The sequence below is a fragment of the Chiloscyllium plagiosum genome, unplaced genomic scaffold (assembly GCF_037043375.1).
Source record: "Chiloscyllium plagiosum isolate Xiang-an unplaced genomic scaffold, Cpla_swu_hap1 HiC_scaffold_21, whole genome shotgun sequence".
Classification (NCBI taxonomy): Eukaryota; Metazoa; Chordata; class Chondrichthyes; order Orectolobiformes; family Hemiscylliidae; genus Chiloscyllium; species Chiloscyllium plagiosum.
The window spans coordinates 14,824,678-14,845,691 of record NW_028270159.1 but is presented as its reverse complement, the minus strand read 5'-3'; the positions used below and the strand labels follow the sequence as shown (position 1 = coordinate 14,845,691).

Below are 21,014 nucleotides of genomic sequence, written 5' to 3'. Positions count from 1 at the left end.
GTCAGTGTGAATTGGCAAAAGGTAGAATGCCAAAAAATTGGATGAGAATGCTATTGGAGAAGATTAGTGGCTGTAAAATACCTACTGTTGCTTTCAAATTTTCAGAGAATGTTGGAGAATAACTGCAATTTGTCTCACGATCTTTTTGCAATTTCCCAGTGCCCTGTCCATTGTGTGCACTTCAAATGAGTCAGTGTCTAATGTGGGAGGGTGTTCACGTTGCAGAACCCATTCTGGTTGGATTGAGGGGCAATTGCCTGATTTCTATAATACTGAAAGATCATAAAAATTGCTTGTGCACAGTTTTAAACTTTTATTTTCTGGTTAGAGTATGTGCCCTGTTGGTTAGAAAGGTGTATTCAGGCTAGTGAAAGGAAATGTCACTACTAGCCAATGTAAAGCAAACTGACAGCAGCCATTACATAGAGAGCACAAATGTCACACCACTCACTATTATAAAGCTGAATTCAATATGTATCCCTGACAGCTGCCTCAACTTTACTGACACCACAAGACAAAGGAGGGAAAAATATCACCTCAAGAAATACAAAAGCCTCTTAGAGGTACATTTTACCACTCCGATTATTAATACAAATGCTGTCATTAACAGGACAACTCACTTGCTCTGGCCACGTGCAGGCTAGTGTTCCCAACTTCCTGTATTGGCTAATAGTGACATTTTCAGAGGCAATAGTTTGTTCGTATGTTATTGTTATGTTATTAATGCACGATGAGGAAAAATACAAAATTGTGGACTACAGTTTAAAATGCTGATCCTTTATCCTTGTTTTAAAGCAACTCAATGACTATAGTTACTCTGCATCCAAGACCTTCATATATTTCCCTCTCTGGAACGATACATGTTTGCGATCATTAAAATCAGAATAGTTTAAAGTATGGAATTAAAAGAAACGTCATATGGAATAGTCTGACTCGAAACATCAACATTCTAGCCTGTCAACCTACTCTATACAGATGATTGGAAACTAGAATTCAAGTAGAAAAAATCCACACATTCTATAGCCAGCAGAGATGGCCTGGGAAAACTTCAACATAACCTATCCCACCAATGTAGCTGGAAACAAACAGCTATGAAATGTGTTGACTCTAAACACCTCAGCTTTTGTGGAATAGTTTTATCCTGCATTACAGGAAGCATTGAAATGGAAAGGCTGTTGCAGTTCTCAAGGGGTTAAACTACTCACATTAGTTTAATTGTTTGAAAACTGAAACAGCACTTCATCCATGCAGAGAAATGCAGACAACTTGCCAGAATCGCTTCCTAACTTCTGATAACTTTCTTCTCATACTGTGGAAGAAATTGGCTCAAGTGAGTGGGCAACTTCATGTCATCTACAAATACAATTAAGCAACTGAATTATTTCTACGCAACCTGAAGAGTTCACTCTGCTGAATAATTAATCCTCAAAGTGATGGCTCAAAATGTAGTTATCCCAGATTACACTGAAGCAGCTAAGAGAAGAGACTGTCAGTAACAAACTTTCAACTTTGCAAAGTATGAGAGAGAGTTCGAAAACACACAGATATGGTATAGTTGAAAAAATAAGAACAGTTATACCTTTTCACTTTTCCTAGTGAGAGACACAACATTATGATGCCAAAGGAACAATCCAAGTAACATCACTAGTCTTTCCAAATCAAACCAAGAAAAATCCTCACTAACATCATTGTGGATATACCCACAACACAGACTGCAGCAATTCATGAAGCTGGCTCACCAACACTCTCGAAAGATCAGTCTGGAATAGGCAATAAATGCTGAGTCAATGACACTCATCCCACAAGTGGATTAAAAAAAAGTGAGTTAACAAATAGAAACTAATGCAAGATCTTTTGTTCTCCCCTACCAAAAATGTACCCCCTCCCACTGCTATGCATGTGCCTCGTCTGTGCCATTGCTAGATTTTTTTCAACATCATTAGTTTTCTATTTCATAGAGTGATTACTATAGCTGAGAGATGTTTTCAACTGGGTTCAGCATTATTAGCTCATCTTCATACCTCTTCCAATAACTAAGCCACATTTATCAGCGGGTATTGTATATGTTATCTCCTGCATGCCACCTGGAGGTCCCATATTCCAGTCACTACGACCCCTACCCCGTCCTCTTCCAGGACCGCCAAATCCAGACTGACCATCTCTTTCCTGAAAGAAGGAATACATATTAAACAATGGAGAGTAGAAATACAAATAGATTTTGTTACAATTGATACTACGGTTTTAATTAATTATCAAATCACACCAAACAGAAGCAGATAAATTGAATCTTTGAGGCATACAATTAGCTTGATGATTCAGGAGATGTCAGGTATTGAGAGCCCCTGCCCCCATTTCAACAGTTGTACTTCCAAAAAGAGGATTCAGTGAACTACGTAAATACACTCCATCTAATGGAATGAAATCAGTATTGCAATGCCTGTCAGTTAACTTTATGGATCCAACAGATTAGTCACAATATTTTATAGTTGCTTTTACTTCAAAATTTATACAGTAGTTTACTGTAGCAATTCAAACTGAATTGGTCCAAGTTAAATGGGAAATGTTTACAATTTTTCTGCTTTAAGTACTTACTTTGCACCTGCAGTCAGGATATTTTAAGATACCCTGGTTAACTCTCATGGCATTACAGATCCAAAGTCTCGACCAAGTATCAGGATCAGTACTTGAGAAGGAAATAAGCTTTTTGACAGAATTAAAGTCCCATTTTAAACCCAAGATTCTACCTTTCATTGAATTCAATACTTTGACTTGATGGTGGTTTAATTGTTAAACTACAGGCAATATTGAATAATTGAGTAAGAAAAGAGACTTCTGAAAAATCTGTTCAAAGACCCATAAACACTAAATCTCAACCTCATATTGCAAAACTTCCCTAATAACAGGTGTAGTAGCAAATAGAGTATGAAGTCTATTGAATTAGTTTGTCAATGCCTTTGTGCCTAGGATACAAAGCATAGATGTCTAGAATACACTGGGCGAAGTGCCCATGGAATCCTATGTGCCAGCACCTTCAGAGAGGAAGAAACCTAAGTGAGGAAGGAATGGAGACAAAACAAACTGATGCAAAATTAAATAAAATGGATAATGAATAAGAATAAAGAAATCAATGGATTTGAGAAACAACAAATGAAATAAGTAAACATTCTATTTTGGACATAATCATGCATGTACAAAATAGGTTTGAAATTGCGTTGGTTGGGTCATGCTTCAATTCATTCACCCAGACACAAAATTAAAACATTTCATGAACAAATGCAACTAAGCAGCTTAATAAAACAGAATTGCTTCTTTGCCCTCCATGATCAAGTATTCATTGATGTATTTGAGTGGCAACCTGGTGTCGTATTAATATAGCTGATATGGTCCTGTCACCATAAATAAGAATCCTCAAAACAATGTCCTGCCCTCCAGCTCTAAGTAACTCAATTTAAAATTACTGAAAGTGTTTTTTTTTAAAAAGAACTACTGAACCATTTAACAAAACAAAGAACTTCATATGCTGGAATTCTGAAACAAAAAAAATTGCTGGAGAAACTCAGGTATGGCAGCATTTGTGGGGAGAAAACAGTTATTGTTGAGTCTTGAAGAGTCACTAGATTCAAAATGCTAACTCTGTTGCATCTTCACGATGCTGCCAGACCTGCTGACCATTTAATAATTTGATTAATGCACATTAGTCAATTTCTTAATTAATTAAATATTTTCTGAGATGAAAATGTATCCACTAATTCCCATGCACCCCAGCAAATTAGCCCAATTTGAAGGAGTCTTGCTGAAGCAGCACGATCTCTAACTTGAGGGCCATGTAACTTACAGCTCAAGTGAACTGAATTGTGAACATGAGGATAAAAGATTTTGTGCTTTGAAAATTTCCAGATCTTTTATGTTGGTTTGTTCCACTTAGATCATGTAAAAGAAAATTAAAGGAAGTGAAGACTGCACATCATCAGTGTAACTTTCTTTGCTGAATAAGAGCATTTAAGCACTTAGTTCCTCACCTGCGCAGTATGAATAAGTTCATTAATCATATGAGAAGCATGTTGACACCTATCTGGAGGTCCCATCACCTGAGCAATTCTGTCTGTCATTATACCATCATCTGGAAGGAGAAAAAGGTTGCTAAGTGACACACATTTTGTAAGGACTGTCCTTTTATTTTTGTGTTTCTAAAAACTATGGATGAAATGCAAAATAAATATTTTAAAACCCAATGAGGGAAAGGGTGGCTGTATGGTTGAACGTAAGTAATCAGACAGCAATGCCAAACATCATGTAAACAACTGTATGAACAGACAATAATTGAAATTGAGTTGCAGATAATTTGGAATTAAGGGGTGTATAGATACAGATCTGGTTGGCAACAAGGCAGTGGTTGGTCACATGTGGCAGTTGGAGTTTAATTTGGATAAATGCAAGGTATTGCATTTCGGTAAAATAACCAAGGGTAGGATTTATACAACTAACTAGAGTCCTGGGTAGTGTTGGAGAGTAGAGAGACCTAGGGGCTTGGACGCATAACTCTGAAATTTGCTTCACAGGTGGACAGGGTGATTAAGAAGGCTATTAGCATTCTTGCCTTCATTGTTCAGATCTTTGAGTTTAGGGGTTGGGACATCATGTTGCAGTTGCACAGGGCATTGGTGAGGCCTCTTCTGGAGTACTTTGTGCAGTCCTGGTCTCCATGTTATAGGAAGGATATTATCAACTTGGAGAGGGCTCAGAAAAGATTTACTAGGATGTAACCAAGCATGGAGGGTTTGAGTTATAAAAATAGGCTGGGACTTTTTTCACTGGAGCGTAGGAGGTTGAGGGGAAACCTTAGAGGTTATAAAATCATGAGGGGCATAGGTAAGGTGAATAGCAAAAGTCTTTCCCTAAGGTGGAGGAGTTCAAAACAAGGTGGCATTTTTTTTAAGGTGAGAGAAGATAGATTTAAAAAGGACATTTGAGGGCAATTTTTTTTAAAACACTGTTTCATACATGGAATGAATTGGCAGAGAAAGTGGTGGATGCAGGCACAGTACAATGTTTAAAAGACATTTAGGTAAGTACTTTAAAAGGAAACATTTGGAGGGTTAAGGGCAAAACACAGGTAGGTGAACTAGTTTAGTTTGGGAACATGGTCGGTGTGAACTAGTTGGGACCAAAGGGCGTGTTTCCATGGTGGGTGGTGAGTTGTTCAGCATGAGGGAGAGGGGACAATCAGAGAGGGAAAGAGCAAACAGAGGAACACAGGGGTGAGGATAGATGCCAAGTGAGGGAGAAGAGGGGATAGGGCAGAGCTGGGGTGGGTTACAGCAGAGGAAGCGGAGGAGTGTGTTTGTTTTTAATTTATTTTCTAATCAACCTGCTCAACAAGGTTATTTCATACCTGTGGAACAGGTGGGACTTGAACCCAGGCCTCCTGGCTCAGAAATATGGATACTACCACTGCACCATACTAATTTCTCAAATCACCCTGTACAAAGATGTTATTGCACAGCTCTGGAACAAGTGGGTCTTGAACCTGGGTCTCTTGATCCAGGGCTTGGGACACCAACATTGCACCACAACAGCAGTCATACCAATCTTTTTCAGCTGTGAATTTTAACTGTTAAGTCAGACTGAACTTACGATTTAATTATTTGAATTGATAAGCACCATCTTAGCATAGGAAGAGCTGGACAGTAAAGTTGGAATAATATGACTGCTACATCTGAATAATCTTATACTTTTGATAGTCCCAATATTTGCACTATGGGCAAAGGCACTACCCAGAGTAGCATTTATTACATAGAAAAATATCTGAACAGAATTAGCTTATTTCCATGGAAGCAGTGAGTGCAACTCTACAATGGCTTTCAACCCATCAGTTATTGGAGCAGAGGTGTCAAAGAAAGAAAATTAAGCCAGGAAGTACTACTGCTTATGTTGAATATACAGAATCTCACTTAGCAGTGATGCTGAAGAATTAGAGTTTGTCAAGTTAGTCTCTAAAGGATGATCTGAATGACTTACTGAAAACTCCCAGTGTCCCCTGAACCTCACACTAAGATGAATCAACAGAGATATGTTGGAATATTGGGAGAGAGAAATGGATGAAAACAACTGACACCAAATGTCACCAAACTGGATTGGTCAGTCTTGTTTGTCAGTGTGGTGAATTAGACAAGCCTTCAACAGTTGTAGCATGGAGAAACATGAACATTGTAAACTTAATGAAGCAACAAGGCCATTAAAAAAAAACATTTTAAACAATATTAGACAAGATGTCCCCGATGACTGGACAATCTAGAACCAGGAGTCACACAGCTTAAGGATTTGCGCTAGGTCAGTGAGGACTAACATGAGGAGAAATTCTCTGGCATAAAAAGTGACTGAGGACAAGACATTGAAAATTTTCAAAGAGTGAAGATGTAGCTCTGAAAGTTAAAGGGATCAAAGGGGGAGCTTGAGCTTGACGATTAGCCATGATCATAATGATTGGCGGAACCAGCTCAAAGTCTATTTCTATCTCCTATTTTCTATGTCTATACGATCTTTATTTACATTACTTCGTGTTATAACTTGTCCAGTTTGAATACCCTAAATCCTGTTTTTGGTTTCCAACTGGAAAACTATTCAGCTATTTAGGTTGACATTGATGCAAATCAAGGTGATGTTTTTACTCAACTGCAGAGTAAAATGTTTGCACATTGAATATACTTGATAATTTTGATGGCTTGAATATATTTCAGCAGGACTTCAGTCACTAACAAGGCATCCCTGACTGACATACCCAGGTTCAAGTCCCATATACTCCAGAGGTGTGCAATCACATCTCTGAACAGGTTGATTAGAAAAATAGGTTAAATAAAAATACTTAAATGGATAGCTAACCCAACCTTAGAAATCTAAATTAGTAAAAACTACTGCAACTGCACTAAAAAAGCTACTTCAACACAAACACAATCAATTATCAGTGCTCTGAAACAAATTAGTAATTAAGGAGCAATTAAGTGTTTGCTATGCTAGATGTCCATCCACTGCATGGCTTGAAAATCAAAATATTAAAACTGGAAATGTCTATCATTTGTAACTGAAAGTAATTGGAAGTTCTGTTTTGCTGTTGAAGTCAGACAGGATTATATTGGAATATCCTCAAGTTACATTTTAAGGTCATCGTTTCAATCATATATCTCAGTCTTCTAGGCATCAAAGCCTGTCAATTTGTTTTTAACCCAACTCATACATCTACTGAACTTAAATGGACTTTGCTGAACTAAAGTGCCTGATTAGATTCAATTAACCCATGCAATACTCTAATCTGACAATAGGTGCAGGAGTAGGCCATTCTGCCCTTCGAGCCTGCACCACCATTCAATATGATCATGGCTGATCATCCTTAATCAGTATCCTGTTCCTGCCTTATCTCCATAACCCTTGATTCCACTATCCTTCAGAGCTCTATTCAACTCTTTCTTAAATGAATCCAGAGACTGGGCCTCCACTGCATCTGGAAAGCTCTTGATTAAGAATTTTATAGTCAGAGACCATTCAGCTGTGATTTACCTGAAAAACATTTTTAATTAACAGCAGCAAGGTGAAGGATTGATAATCAGTGGTGGCAGAATCATTAGCCAAACATCACTTGAGTGATCATTTTATTTTGCTGATATAATTACATCTATCTACAAGCACTTGTCTCCAAACTGGGCAAGCACAAAGATTATGGACACAAGTGCAAGAATGCTTAAGGTTGTGGCAGCTCAAGAAAATTGAGGAACTGTCATGCTCTTTAAAGAAATGCCCAATGAATGATGCAGGTCATTTAATAAACAAAGGTTGGACTAAATTCCAAACAGAATGGGCCTCTTTTGTAAAAGAGCTTTCTCATATACCAAGCAATTGTTTCCTTACCTGGTTTAAACTGAATTCTAACACCAGCGTCATTTTGAATCTTTTTTATCATTTCACCATTTCTTCCTATTACAATACCAACAGCAAACCTAGGTACAGCAACCTTGGTTAGGGGTGGTGATGGGGTGGTGGAGGGATAGAAAGAGAGAAGAGAAGAATTTAGCTTACAAATATTTAGTGCAATACACCTAAAACCTACATCTTGCAATTAACCAGAACCACTGTTCCAAAAGAAAAAGGCTTCTCATAACTGTTCATTAACAGTTCAATGCATCAACCTATTTCTTTGTAGAACCTCTCTCAATTAACCAAACATACCAAAGCTACTGAATGAGAGCTTAACATTAATAGTTTGTAGGAATATATCTATCAGATAGTTTATATTTTTTCCGCTTCTATTCTTAAGGAATGGGTTACAGATCCATGAACTCGTACAGAAGGTAATTTCCCCCCCCGACCACCTATGACAATAATGAGTGTCGCCATTGCTCAATACCAGAGCATACCGAACAAATATGATTCTGTCCTTACCTGATATTCAGTTCAAGCATTGGATAATCGTGATCAGAAGCTGGCACTGTTAATTTTTCAATCGTGATTATAAAATGCTATTAATGCTTTGATTGACAACAGATTTGCTCAGAGACCATGGATTTTCCTAGTCTGAGGAGTTTGGTTATACTGAATACTCCCAGGAATCATTCAAGAGTTAACAAGCCTGGGCTGTTAAGGTAGTCAAAATATCGTGTAAATTTCTCAAATGAAAATACCTCCAATAGTTAAATTGAGATATTAAATCTCAATTAAATGGATTAATTGAGATATGAAAGAACACCAGCTGTTTACAAATACATTTAAATCCATGTTGATGGGGATAATCAAACAGCACATCCTAAATGTATTCCAGAAATTCAAAGAACAAAGAAAATAAAGAAAATTACAGCATAGGAACAGGCCATTCAGCCCTCTAAGCCTGCACCGATCCAGATGCCTGTCACCTATTTTCCAAGGATGTGTATTCCTCTGCTCCCTGCTCATTCACGTATCTCTCTAGATACATCTTAAATGATGCTATCGTGCCCCCACCACCACCTCACCTGGTAACACGTTCCAGGCACCTATCACCCTCTGTGTAAAGAACTTTCCACACATTTCCCCTAAACTTTTCCCCTTTCACCTTGAATTCGTGACTCCTAGTAATAGAGTCCCCCCACTCTGGGGAAAAAGCTTGTTATCCCCCCTGTCTAAACCCATGATTATGTAGACCTCAAACCAAGTCCCCCCTCAACTTCTGTCTTTCTAATGACTCAAACTCTCTTCAAAGCTAGCACCCTCCATCCCAGACAACATCCAGGTGAACCTCCTCTGCACCCTCTCCAAAGCATCCACATCCTTCTGGTAAGGTGGCAAATCAGAACTGTACGCAGTATTCCAAATGTGGCCGAACTAAAATCCTAATCAACAGTAACATGACCTGCTAACTCTGATACTCAATACCCTATCCGATAAAGGAAAGCATTTCATGCGCCTTTTTGATCACTCTATCTACATGCGTTGCCACCTTTAGGGTACAATGGACCTGAACACCAAGATCTCTCTGCACATCAATTTTCCTTAGGGCTTTTCCATTTACCATATAGTTCGCCCTTGAATTGGATCTTCCAAAATGCATCACCTCGCATTTGTCCGGATTGAACTCCATCTACCATTTCTCTGCCCAACTCTCCAATCTATCTATTGTCTGCTGCATTTTCTGACAGTCTGCTTCACTGTCCCTAATCAATCAACTTTGTCACTTTCTCAAAGAATTCTATTTAGTTGGTAAGACATGATATTCTCTGCACAAAACCATACTACGTATCTCTAATAAGCCCATTTTATTCCAAATGTAAATGGATCTTATTTACTGGCATGCCAATAGTTAAAAGTAGTCCTTTCATAACTAATGAATACACACAGGGTGCTCCTTGTGTGTGATGCAAAGAAACTGCAACAAATAAAAAATCTACCCAAAAATCATTTGAAAACACAGACTGTTTTTTTCAACACAAAAAAGGAATCGAGTACTTACATCTATACTATTTCCTCCAATTCTGGAACCATATTCATTCCGCCTGAAATCACCTTGATCTTTATCTCTGATTATTTCCATGACCATCTCTTTCGCTTGCTGGGGTTAGGGAGGAAATGGCAGAGAGAGGAGAAACTAAGTTATCATTTTAGGTCAATAATGTTATGAGCAGCATGTATGCAAAAGCAAATCAATGAGTAAACACTAATTGCTACTTTCAAGAATGTACCATGATTTGCGTCAAAAATAAAATTCATAGTCAGCATTAAATAAAAACAGAATTACAAAGCCACAAACAGCACAAGGGCTCTCATATGCATTGTCCGTGTTGGAAAGTCACAAATCAGCTCAGCTAAATGCAGTAGTCACATTAATCACCCACAAAACTAAGTTATTGATCTTAACTGTCTCAGCAGATTCAAGCAAGGTATTTTGAATGAAGCACCAAGCAAACTATGTTACTGACAATCAAGACAAATGAATATAATGAAAACACAACTGCTTAAATCAGAATTGGCAATTACACCCAGACAAACCTTCTGGGAAGGTGGAAAAAATGTCACAGTACTGGAGAAAATATTTCATAATACTAGACTGTCGGCATTTAAATAGTGGTGTGCTCCAGAATTGAACTTTAGGATGGAGGCAAAGAATATGGCAAAGATCCAGTCATAATGTTGCGCACATTTAACAGAATGCCAACCAATGAAAAGGAAACAGAGATTGAAATTTTCAGGCAATTTAAAGCCATTGATGTAGGCCATTTTATTTCTCCAAAAAGTGAAGAAAATATCTGAAGTGCAAACAGTCTTTGCCAATATGCCTGTAGTTTCTTTCAAATCAGGATATTGCACCAACAGAAAAACAGCACGACTTTGGAACATACTCTAGTTAATAATGAGGAGCCAGTAGAATTCTTCATGGTAGGTAAACATTGGAAAAAATATAATTGGAACATAATTATGTTCAATATGTGACTAAAAAGGGCAAATAAAAAGTTAAGGACAAAAATGCAAACAAAAATTTTAAGGATGAAACCTTGCTCAGTTTACACGGAAGAAAATAAATTGATAAATAGAATTACAGATTAGTAATGGTAATTTTAAAACATAGTGCAAAACAGTGTAGTTTTCTACTGGTCTCAACTATGAAGGCATTTATTGACTAAAGAGAGCTAAGGGGATGAACAATGTCAGTGCTAACAGGAAAGGTCTGAGGTTCAAAAAAAACAAACACAGGAAGCCAAAGACAAAATCTAAACTTACAAACTTACCTGCAAAATAAATATCAGTTTATGAACAAAGATCAACTAGAATCAGAGGCAGTTCTTCACACACAATAAGACTTGCTATGGGCTCCAGAATATGACAGTCGACACAGTGTCTTGAATCAGTTAAGGGACAATGGGATACATTTTCAACTTATTTTAAATGAATATACTGCTCCAATAGGAAGGAAGCATGAATTAGGAACAAGTTCTAGATAATGATGCAGAAGCTGTAGAATTCTTCAAGGTAGGCACACATTGGGGAAAATATAATTGCAATGTAATCAGATTTAAAGTACAATCGGGACTTTACGGTGAATTGAAATTGAGAGACTAAGGTATTCCTCCCTGCACGGAGTAGAGAGTTCATTGAAGGAAAGAAGGTGAGTAAGTGAAAAACAGTAGTCTTGTAGCCCAAAAAAATGTAGACAGGAGGCTGTTTTGGGGCTATTGTTATTTTTGACAGAATAAATGAATTATGGAGTTGAGAGATCATTGAAAGATGATACAAAATGACCATAATATGGTCAAACTGCAAGTCAGATTATGACAAACAGCAAGTCACTGAAGCAACAGGAGGTTTGGCGGGGATTGGGTGGCAGAAACATATTTTAATGCCTTGACTGCCAGAGCAAAGTACTTTCACCAAGTGTGTGGGTGATTCAGTGGGTCATGCTTTTCGATGGCTAGTTGGTGTTAGTGTATCCTGATGGCAAGTTTTTGTCTGTTTATCCAACGTAGTGTTTGTTACACTCCTTGCACGGTATTTTGTAGATAACATGTGTTTTGTTGGTTGTTGGTAACAAACACTACATCGGACAGACAGGCAGAAAACTAGCCACAAAAAGACATGACCCACTATTACTAGTATCCTTACATACACACAAAGGAGGATACCACTGTCTGAACCAACCCGTCCATCCTAGGACACGCTAAACAGAGACATGCACAGGAATTCCTAGAGGCCTGGTATTCAAACTGGAACCAAATCAATAAACACATCAATTTAGACCCCATTTATCAATCTCTGAGCCGGAAATGATATCACCCACCTTAACAGACCAAGACAATAAATAGAAAGTAAGACTGAACATCAGTGCTTCATCTGGAGGCTCACTGTTGATGTTATCTAGCATGATGACGAAACATCTGAAAACAAACCTGTCAACTCAGCGAGCAAATTTACAACCCAAACCTGAACTACACATCTTAAAAATGTGCAACCTATGGTTATAAGTACCCAACTCCCTATTACTTTCTGCAACTTTATAATTCATATCTAGCAATGTTGAAGAACATACCCAAACAGAATGGCTTTTAAGCTGTACAACTGTTATTTTTCTGCCTTTACCAATAGCTTTCTCTGGGCTTCTCCACTCGTTAGGCTTCTCTTATCAGGAACTGTCTCCCCGAATTAAACTGTTTTCAATGGTCTTACATTATGCTCGACAAATTCTTCCATTGACTTTGTTTTTAACGGAAGCCTTTGTGCCTGGGTGCAGTGCATTCAATACTAAAAAAAATGCAGAGCTAATTGCAACCTCTTCCAAGCTGGGGACCAATCTCATTAATGACAGAACTTTAGGATTTTTTTTTTACCAAAAACAGATGATATCTTCCAAATATCTGCAGTGAGTTGTTAGCAGGGACACTCCATGCTAGCACAGACAATAATGTATAAATTAGCAGATCTGCCTAAATTTCATGCAGAAATAGATTAAATAGTTTCTTTCACACAACCCACTGACAAGAGTTTGCTGTTACCGTATTAACTTACATTCACATTTGCACACATCACTAAATTCATTAGTATTAGTGAGAAATTTTGCCAGTGGTCCAAGTTCAATCTTTAAGTACTTTTCTCATTATCACATCCACAATAATACTATGTATTACTATGTATTATTGTTGACTCACTAGATCTGGTTGTCAAGTCTACAAGGTATAAAGTGAAAATGTCTTCCACCAAATACCAACTCCATTAAAGACATTAATAAAGTGTTATGTGCTATTAAAAACACAGACTTTCCAAATCCAATAGCTTTGTTGTTTTCCATATCCTGTGCTTTCATTAATGGTTTACTAACAACACTTTCATTGGATACAATTAATTTGTATCTAATAAAATAATTCACTCTGGCTATTTTACAATGGATTTTAATGTGTTGTCTTCCCAAATCTGAAACTGATGGAACTCTCAAATTTCTCAATAGACAGTCTATTCCCCAAACTGTAACCATGCAATGCTATTTATTACCTCACAACTGATCAATTCTACCACGAACACATTCATTACTAGCTTGAAATTTATGACCAATACAATATCTTCTCTTTGATCCATATCTCCATCAGAATCTTCAGGTTCACATTCAGCTCAAATACTATTATAATGCTTGGGATAGTCCATAAAAAAATGGCATTTTGACTGTGACCTGAAACATTAATTGACATTGAGTATTTCTGGATATCATTTTTATTGCAAACCACAAGTACTCTTCACTTCTCAAACTTGTCAAAAGCATTTTTCTTGTCATTTCTTTTAGAGATTTATTTTTCTTATTATTGCCCACACCCTGTATCCAACTGGTCTCACCAGGCTATTGACATTGTGTCCTTTTTTTTGTCCGATTTCCCATTTGCACTACAAATGCTGCTGGAAAGAATTCTTCTCAGGGATTTTTTTTAAAGTTCTTCTGACATTTTTTCTAGCAGTGTGCAAATATATTCTTTGACAAACCTAGAAATCTGTAAAAACTCATTATTTTAGTACAATATAAAACCTAAAGGCCAGATTGGAGAAATTCAAAATGGATTTACTAGTCAATATATAAACAAATGTGCTGAATTCCATTATGTTCTCCTCTATGGAACTATCTTCACACTTTCTGACTTTGTCATACTTTGACCATGCTTCATAAGCAATCAGCATAATCAACTTTTTGATTAATTTTATCCATGCAAGTTGTGGGCGGCACAGTGGCACAGTGGTTAGCACTGCTGCCTCACAGCGCCAGAGACCCGGGTTCAATTCCTGCCTCAGGCGACTGACTGTATGGAGTTTGCACGTTCTCCCCGTGTCTGCGTGGGTTTCCTCCGGGTGCTCCGGTTTCCTCCCACCATCCAAAGATGTGCAGGGTCAGGTGAATTGGCCATACTAAATTGCCTGTAGTGTTAGGTAAGGGGTATGGGTGGGTTTCGCTTCGGCGGGTCGGTGTGGACTTGTTGGGCCGAAGGGCCTGTTTCCACACTGTAATCCAATCTAAATCTAAATAATTTGTCCGAACTTCATTCTGCGTTCAAATCATCAGTCTCCAATTCTGTATACAAACATCGCTAAGCCTGCTTTTTGTAGATATTTTCTGAGCAACCTATTCAGAAATGTTATTACACACCTCTGGAGCAGATGGAACTTGAACCCAGGTCTCCTGGCTCAGAGGTAGGGACACCACCACTGCACTACGACAGCATTTGTATAGTTGCACCAAAGGCAAGTATCTTCTTCAGTAAAGTAACATGTGCCTACATGATTACTTCATTCTTCCACTCATCATAAGATTCATATTAAGAAAACAAAAGTGGGCAAACAAACTCATACTTTAGATTTTGATCCAGTCATTGCTCATTTTCTAATTACTGTTCTGTTAGAGTGAAAATTAAACATTATTCTTTGACTTATAAAGAGCCATTTATTCTTTGCTACCAATAATAAATTTTAGCAACCAAAGGCTCGTTAGACAGAATCCAAGCACATATTTCCTAGTCAATTTTATTCCAATTCAACAAAATTCCAGTGCAGTTTACCTATTAAACATATACTATAACACATATTAGATACACAAAAACATCCAGTCAGATTCTCACCCAGTTAACACCTTTAATTAATACACAACCACCAACTGTCCGCTAGTTCAATTTGGCCTCAGGCAATTTGACAGAAATTACTTGAAGATAACCCCTGGAATTAATTGAATGAATCTTTGCTGAATACCTCCAAACTAGGTATATTTTCCCTTTGATATGGAGATAAAAACTGTGTAATATTCCACGTATGAGCTCTCAGATTTTTAGCCTGTGGAGTTTTGCTCATCTCAACCAGTCACGGCATAAACCTGAAATTGCATTATTCTCCAGAACCCTGTCACAGAATTTTGTAGCTTCTCATTTCATCAAATACAAAGCAAAGTAAACATTGACATGGTGAAATGGCAAGTTAAAAATGGCAGTGGTTGTCGATGAAAATAAAGTCAGTGCATCCCTGAATATGCACACACAGGGACTTTAATATTACATTTGGCAAAAGCCACTTTAATGACAGACAGGAACAAATTAGAAGGAAATCATGCAATATTCAGCACTTTGATTACTTCAATGAAGGCTATTGAAGTCAACTCACCTGTACTTTGTAAGGATCTCCTGTAATCCTCAGTGGTTTGTCAGCACCTGTGGGGAGTGGTCCATCCTGAATCATTATCATTTTTACACCAGTTCTCTCCTGAAAGAGGCAAAAAAAAAAGGATCACACCACCACACGGACACACATACTCCAGCGGTTAAGCCAAACGTTAACACTTATTTAGCCCAGTCACCTGGTTAACTCTAGCCAGGGGTGTATCTATCTTTGCCTTTATGGTTACCAGTCTTTTGATTCTCAACAGAACAAATCTACCCACATTCAAGGATAAATTTGTTAAAAGTTTATGGAAAGCATTTAACAAATTGGGTAAAGTTTAGTTAAATAAATACTTTCACTTAAGCAAAGGCTACCTCATTCTAGATCACTTGCATTCTCAGACTCATGCTCAAGAAGAGCATTGAGATGCCTAGCATCTTGAGCTGGGTCGCTACTGTTGTGTTGCCATTTCTTTGCTGTAAATATATGACGTTATTTGGTCAGTGGTCCTCCCATTCCCTGACTAGAAGGTTCCCAACAGCCAAGGTACCTAAGATACAATGTTGTACTTTTAGGCTTGCAAGTTCTTCCAAATGGATTTAACTTTTCACTTCACCAGATACCTTTGGCTATTTGTTTCAAAACGATGTTTGAATGAACCATCAAGTGAAGGGTAAAGCTTACTTTTACAATCACCCTGGAATTTCCCCTAACTATCACAAGTTTTGTTTGCATCTATCCAAAGAATCCAGAATTTAATGGAAACAGTGTTCCTTATTTCTCCAAGATGAAGACACTATTACAAAGAATGGTGCAGACTGAACAGTATTAATTAAACTGGAAATGTGTAACAGTCTCAAGCCTCGGAAACTTATTGAGCAATCCTGACAGAATGTCTTCAGGTACTTACAGCTGTGCAGAGTGAGCAAGTAAACCCGTTTTACGTGGGTCATTCAAATCGTTTTCCCAAAAATATAATCACTCTTGGTGATAAACAATGTGGCTCAGTTGGAAGCACTCAGACCTTAAAGCTAGGAGAGCGTGTTCCAGGACATAAGCACAAAAAACAAAGCTGACACTTCAGTCTTGCTTTGAGGGTGTGCTCGTCTGTCAAAGGAGTCATCTTTACAGCGAGATATGGTCTCCTCGGCCAATGTTGAAGATTCATGGCCACATTTCAAAGAGGAGCAAGTGATTTCTCCCTTGTGTCCTTAACACCACAAAATCAAATTATCTCATTGTCATCATATTGCTGCCTGTGGGAGGTTGCTGTGCGCAAATTACCTAGCACAGTGTCTGCATTGTAACACTGACCATACTTCAAAAAGCAAGTCATTGACTAAACATTACAAGAAATAGACATGAAAGATGCTATATAAATGCAAGTCTTTCTTCATTTCTTTACAGAAGAATCTTTCAGTCGCCACAGGCGGTTCTTTTCCTTTTTCCTCTCTATCAGCTCAAAAACAAAAGAGTAAAAAGATAGTCAAACTCTTTTACAAATTCGATTCTTGGTCTGTTGAAAGTTATTCCAACACTATAGAACAGTGAGGGCTGATTTATGTGAAATGATACTTTCATAGGACATTATATGATGTGTCAACAAACTATCTGCCTTATTTTGCCACAACTGAGTTTTCCACTGTTGCTGGGGTATGTGTGGTAATTTCTTGAAGCTGTAGGGCCAGAAACAGAAGGAACTGGACTAAACACAATCAGAAAACAGTGCAACAACTGAGACTGGAGGTTCGTAAGGAACTGTTAATAGCCATTAGCCCATTTATAGTTGAACCCAAATTTAAAAGCAAACAAGGTCTGTTTGTATTGGAGACTTGACATACATGTAAACAGATGAATAAAAATTAAAACAAATTTGCAAATTGCTTTACAGACTCTTAATTTCTTTTGATGTTGTTGTTATGATGGTTAACACAGCAATCAATGTGTGCATAGCAAAACTTGAGAAGCAGTCTAATAATTTAGCTATGGTTGAGAGTCAAATGTTGCCAACTTCACCAAGAGAACTTTCTTATTCTTTAAGCAATACTATCTCAACATCAGCTTGGATCAACATCTCAAGCAAAAGACTGCACTCTTCAACAATTAAACACTTCTTAGACATTTCAGAAAACAGCCAACTGTCAAAATGCATGAGTCTGTCCTAATGATTTAGACACAGTAAAAGAAGTTAGATCAATGAACTGCTGGGCCAAAGAAATTTTCAAATTTTGACATAATACATTTATAATAATTGAAAATGTTAGATAAAAGACACAAGGCAAGCTGACAAAGGCTTCTTACCTGCAGTTGTTTAATGGTTTCCCCTCCTTTGCCAATGACAAGCCCAACTTTGCTGGCCGGGATTTGGATTTCCTGTATAGCGCTATTGGAACTATCAATATCATTGTGAAAGCCAGGTCCATTCCGACACCGATCCACAATCTGCCCTAGGAGTCTTTTTGCTTCTCTGATTAATAAAACAGAAGTCATGGTGATCAGCCAAGTCAGTCTTAAAAGTACACAACTATGCAATTCAATAAAGTTTACATGATTGAATTAACTAAATTACATTTAACAAAATGCCTCACAGGAATGTCACATACTAGGCTGATGTAACTTTTTGCCATGACCATTTAGTTCAGTTAGCTGGCTTAGGATTTGCTTTGGTCAAAATATTAAAAGGCTTGTTTATTATTTAGCTTTCAGAAAAGAAATCAATCTACTTCAGGAAAATCGTTCTATGAGCTTCATATCCCTTGTTTGAGGTTTTAATACATCAAAACTCTAATGCATTGCAGCCCAGGACATAAATTTACAGGGTTTGTGAAGGTTTGTAGCTCAGGTTGAGGTTTAGTGTGTAGGTTTGCTCGCTGAGCTGTAGGTTTGATATCCAGACGTTTCATTACCTGGCTCAGTAACATCAGTGGCGACCTCCAAATGAAGCAAAGCTGTTGTCTCCTGCTTTCTATTTATATGTATGTCCTGGATGGGGTTCCCGGGACTTGTGGTGATGTCATTTCCTGAGGGGTTCATAGATGGTATCTAGATCTGTGTGTTTGTTTATGACGTTGTGATTGGAGTGCCAGGCCTCTAGGAATTCTCTGGCATGTCTTTGCTTAGCCTGTCCCAGGATAGATGTGTTGTCCCAGTCAAAATGGTGGTTTTTTTCATCCGTAGGGCTACGAGGGAGAGGGGGTCGTGTCTTTTTGTGGCTAGCTGGTGTTCGTGTATCCTGGTGGCTAACTTTCTTCCCATTTGTCCTACATAGTCTTTGTGGCAGTCCTTGCATGGAATTTTGTAGATGATGTTGGTTTTGTCCATGGGTTGTATTGGGTCTATTAAGTTTGTTAGTTTTTGTTTGAAAGTGTTAGTGGGTTTGTGTGCTACTAGAATTCCAAGGGGTCTTAGTAGTCTGGCTGTCATTTCTGAAACTTCTTTGATGTATGGTAAGGTGGTTAGGGTTTCTGGCTGCGTTTGGTCTGCTTGTTGTGGTTTGTTCTTGAGGAATCTGTGGACTGCATTTTTTGAGTATCCGTTCTACTTGAATACGTTGTAAAGGTGGTTCTCCTCTGTTTTCCGAAGTTCGTCTGCGCAGCAGTGTGAGGTGGCTCGTTGGAATAGCGCTTTGATACAGCTTCGTTTGTGTGTGTTACAAACATCACAAAAACATCATGAAGCTCATGGACCTGTGCCTCACTACCCACTTCACCTTCAACAACATAATCTACAAACAAACCAACGGCACACCCATGGGATATCCGCTATCGGGATTCATAGCAGAAGCGGTAATGCAAAGACTAGAACAAACAGCCCTACCAACCATCAAACCAAAAATCTGGGTCCGCTACGTAGATGACACCTTTGTCATCACAAAACAAAACAAGATTGAAGAGACATTTAACATCATCAACAACACCCTCACAGGCATTAAGTTCACCAAGGAGGAAGAAACCAACAACAAACTAGCATTCCTGGACGTCACAGTCGAAAGAAAGGACAACTGAGAACTACAAACCTGCGTATACAGAAAACCGACAAACACTGACCAAATACTTGACTACACCAGCAACCATCCCAGCACACACAAACGAAGCTGTATCAGAACACTATTCCAATGAGCCACCTCACACTGCAGCACAGATGAACTTCGGAAAACAGAGGAGAACCACCTATACAACGTATTCAAGAAGAACGGATACTCAAAAAATACAGTCCACAGATTCCTCAGGAACAAACCACAACAAGCATACCAAACACAGCCAGAAACCCTAACCACCTTATCATACATCGAAGAAGTTTCAGAAATGACAGCCAGACTACTAAGACCCCTCTGAATCCTAGTAGCACTCAAACAAAAACTAAAACTTAAAATCCCCTCTCCCTCGTAGTCCTACACACGGATGTAAAAACCCACCATTTTGTGATGTTTGTAACACACACAAACGAAGCTGTATCAAAGCGCTATTCCAACGAGCCACCTCACACTGCTGCGCAGACGAACTTCGGAAAACAGAGGAGAACCACCTATACAACGTATTCAAGTAGAACGGATACTCAAAAAATGCAGTCCACAGATTCCTCAAGAACAAACCACAACAAGCAGACCAAACGCAGCCAGAAACCCTAACCACCTTACCATACATCAAAGAAGTTACAACACATCTATCCTGGGACAGGCTAAGCAAAGACATGCCAGAGAATTCCTAGAGGCCTGGCACTCCAATCACAACGTCATAAACAAACGCATAGATCTAGATACCATCTATCAACCCCTCAGAAAACGAACAGGAAATGACATCACCACAAACCCCAGGAACCCCATCCAGGACATACATATAAATAGAAAGCAGGAGTCAACAGCTTCGCTTCACTTGGAGGTCGCCACTGATGATGTTACCTAGCCAGGTAATGAAACGTCTGGATATCAAACCTACAGTTCAGCGAGCAAACCTACACCCCATAAATTTACAGCTCAAATCCCTCAATTCTATCAAGTTGAGGCTGATGCGGTTTTATATTTCAAAAAGAAAGGGAAGGAACATGAGCAGAACACAATTCTTGTGCATCTCTTCACAATGACTCAAATGCTTCAGAGGATAGCAAGTGCAAAGCAGTGAATAGTGCTTAGAAACATTGAGACAGTGATGTCCAAACTTTTGCCCACTGCGACCTTTTATGGACCAGACCAAACCCCGCCAAAATATATTAAAATAGCCTAGACACTAACATTTTTTTCTTTTAAATGTAAATGTAAGATGCGATGTTCCAGATGCAATTCAATTTGTCAAACTACCACTCGAAGCAAAACACACTTTATTCATACACTATAGTTACAACACAACAAAAGAAAGAAATTGGAATAACAAACTCTACTGGAAAACTGAACA

General features: G+C 38.3%; 1 protein-coding gene across 7 annotated transcripts in view; it reads right to left on the bottom strand.

The window, feature by feature from the left end:
* fubp3 (far upstream element (FUSE) binding protein 3) overlaps nucleotides 1-21,014 on the bottom strand; it is a 109,176-nt gene that overhangs the window by 38,200 nt on the left and 49,962 nt on the right. For all 7 annotated transcript variants that reach the window (XM_087998296.1, XM_087998299.1, XM_087998301.1 and 4 more), the window contains exons 7-12: nucleotides 17,929-18,094; nucleotides 15,631-15,729; nucleotides 9,971-10,069; nucleotides 7,900-8,002; nucleotides 4,020-4,120; nucleotides 2,022-2,166 (exon numbers count right to left, since the gene is read on the bottom strand). In XM_087998296.1, the coding sequence (XP_087854422.1) occupies nucleotides 2,022-2,166; nucleotides 4,020-4,120; nucleotides 7,900-8,002; nucleotides 9,971-10,069; nucleotides 15,631-15,729; nucleotides 17,929-18,094 (713 nt within the window). The remainder of the gene's footprint in view (nucleotides 1-2,021; nucleotides 2,167-4,019; nucleotides 4,121-7,899; nucleotides 8,003-9,970; nucleotides 10,070-15,630; nucleotides 15,730-17,928; nucleotides 18,095-21,014) is intronic.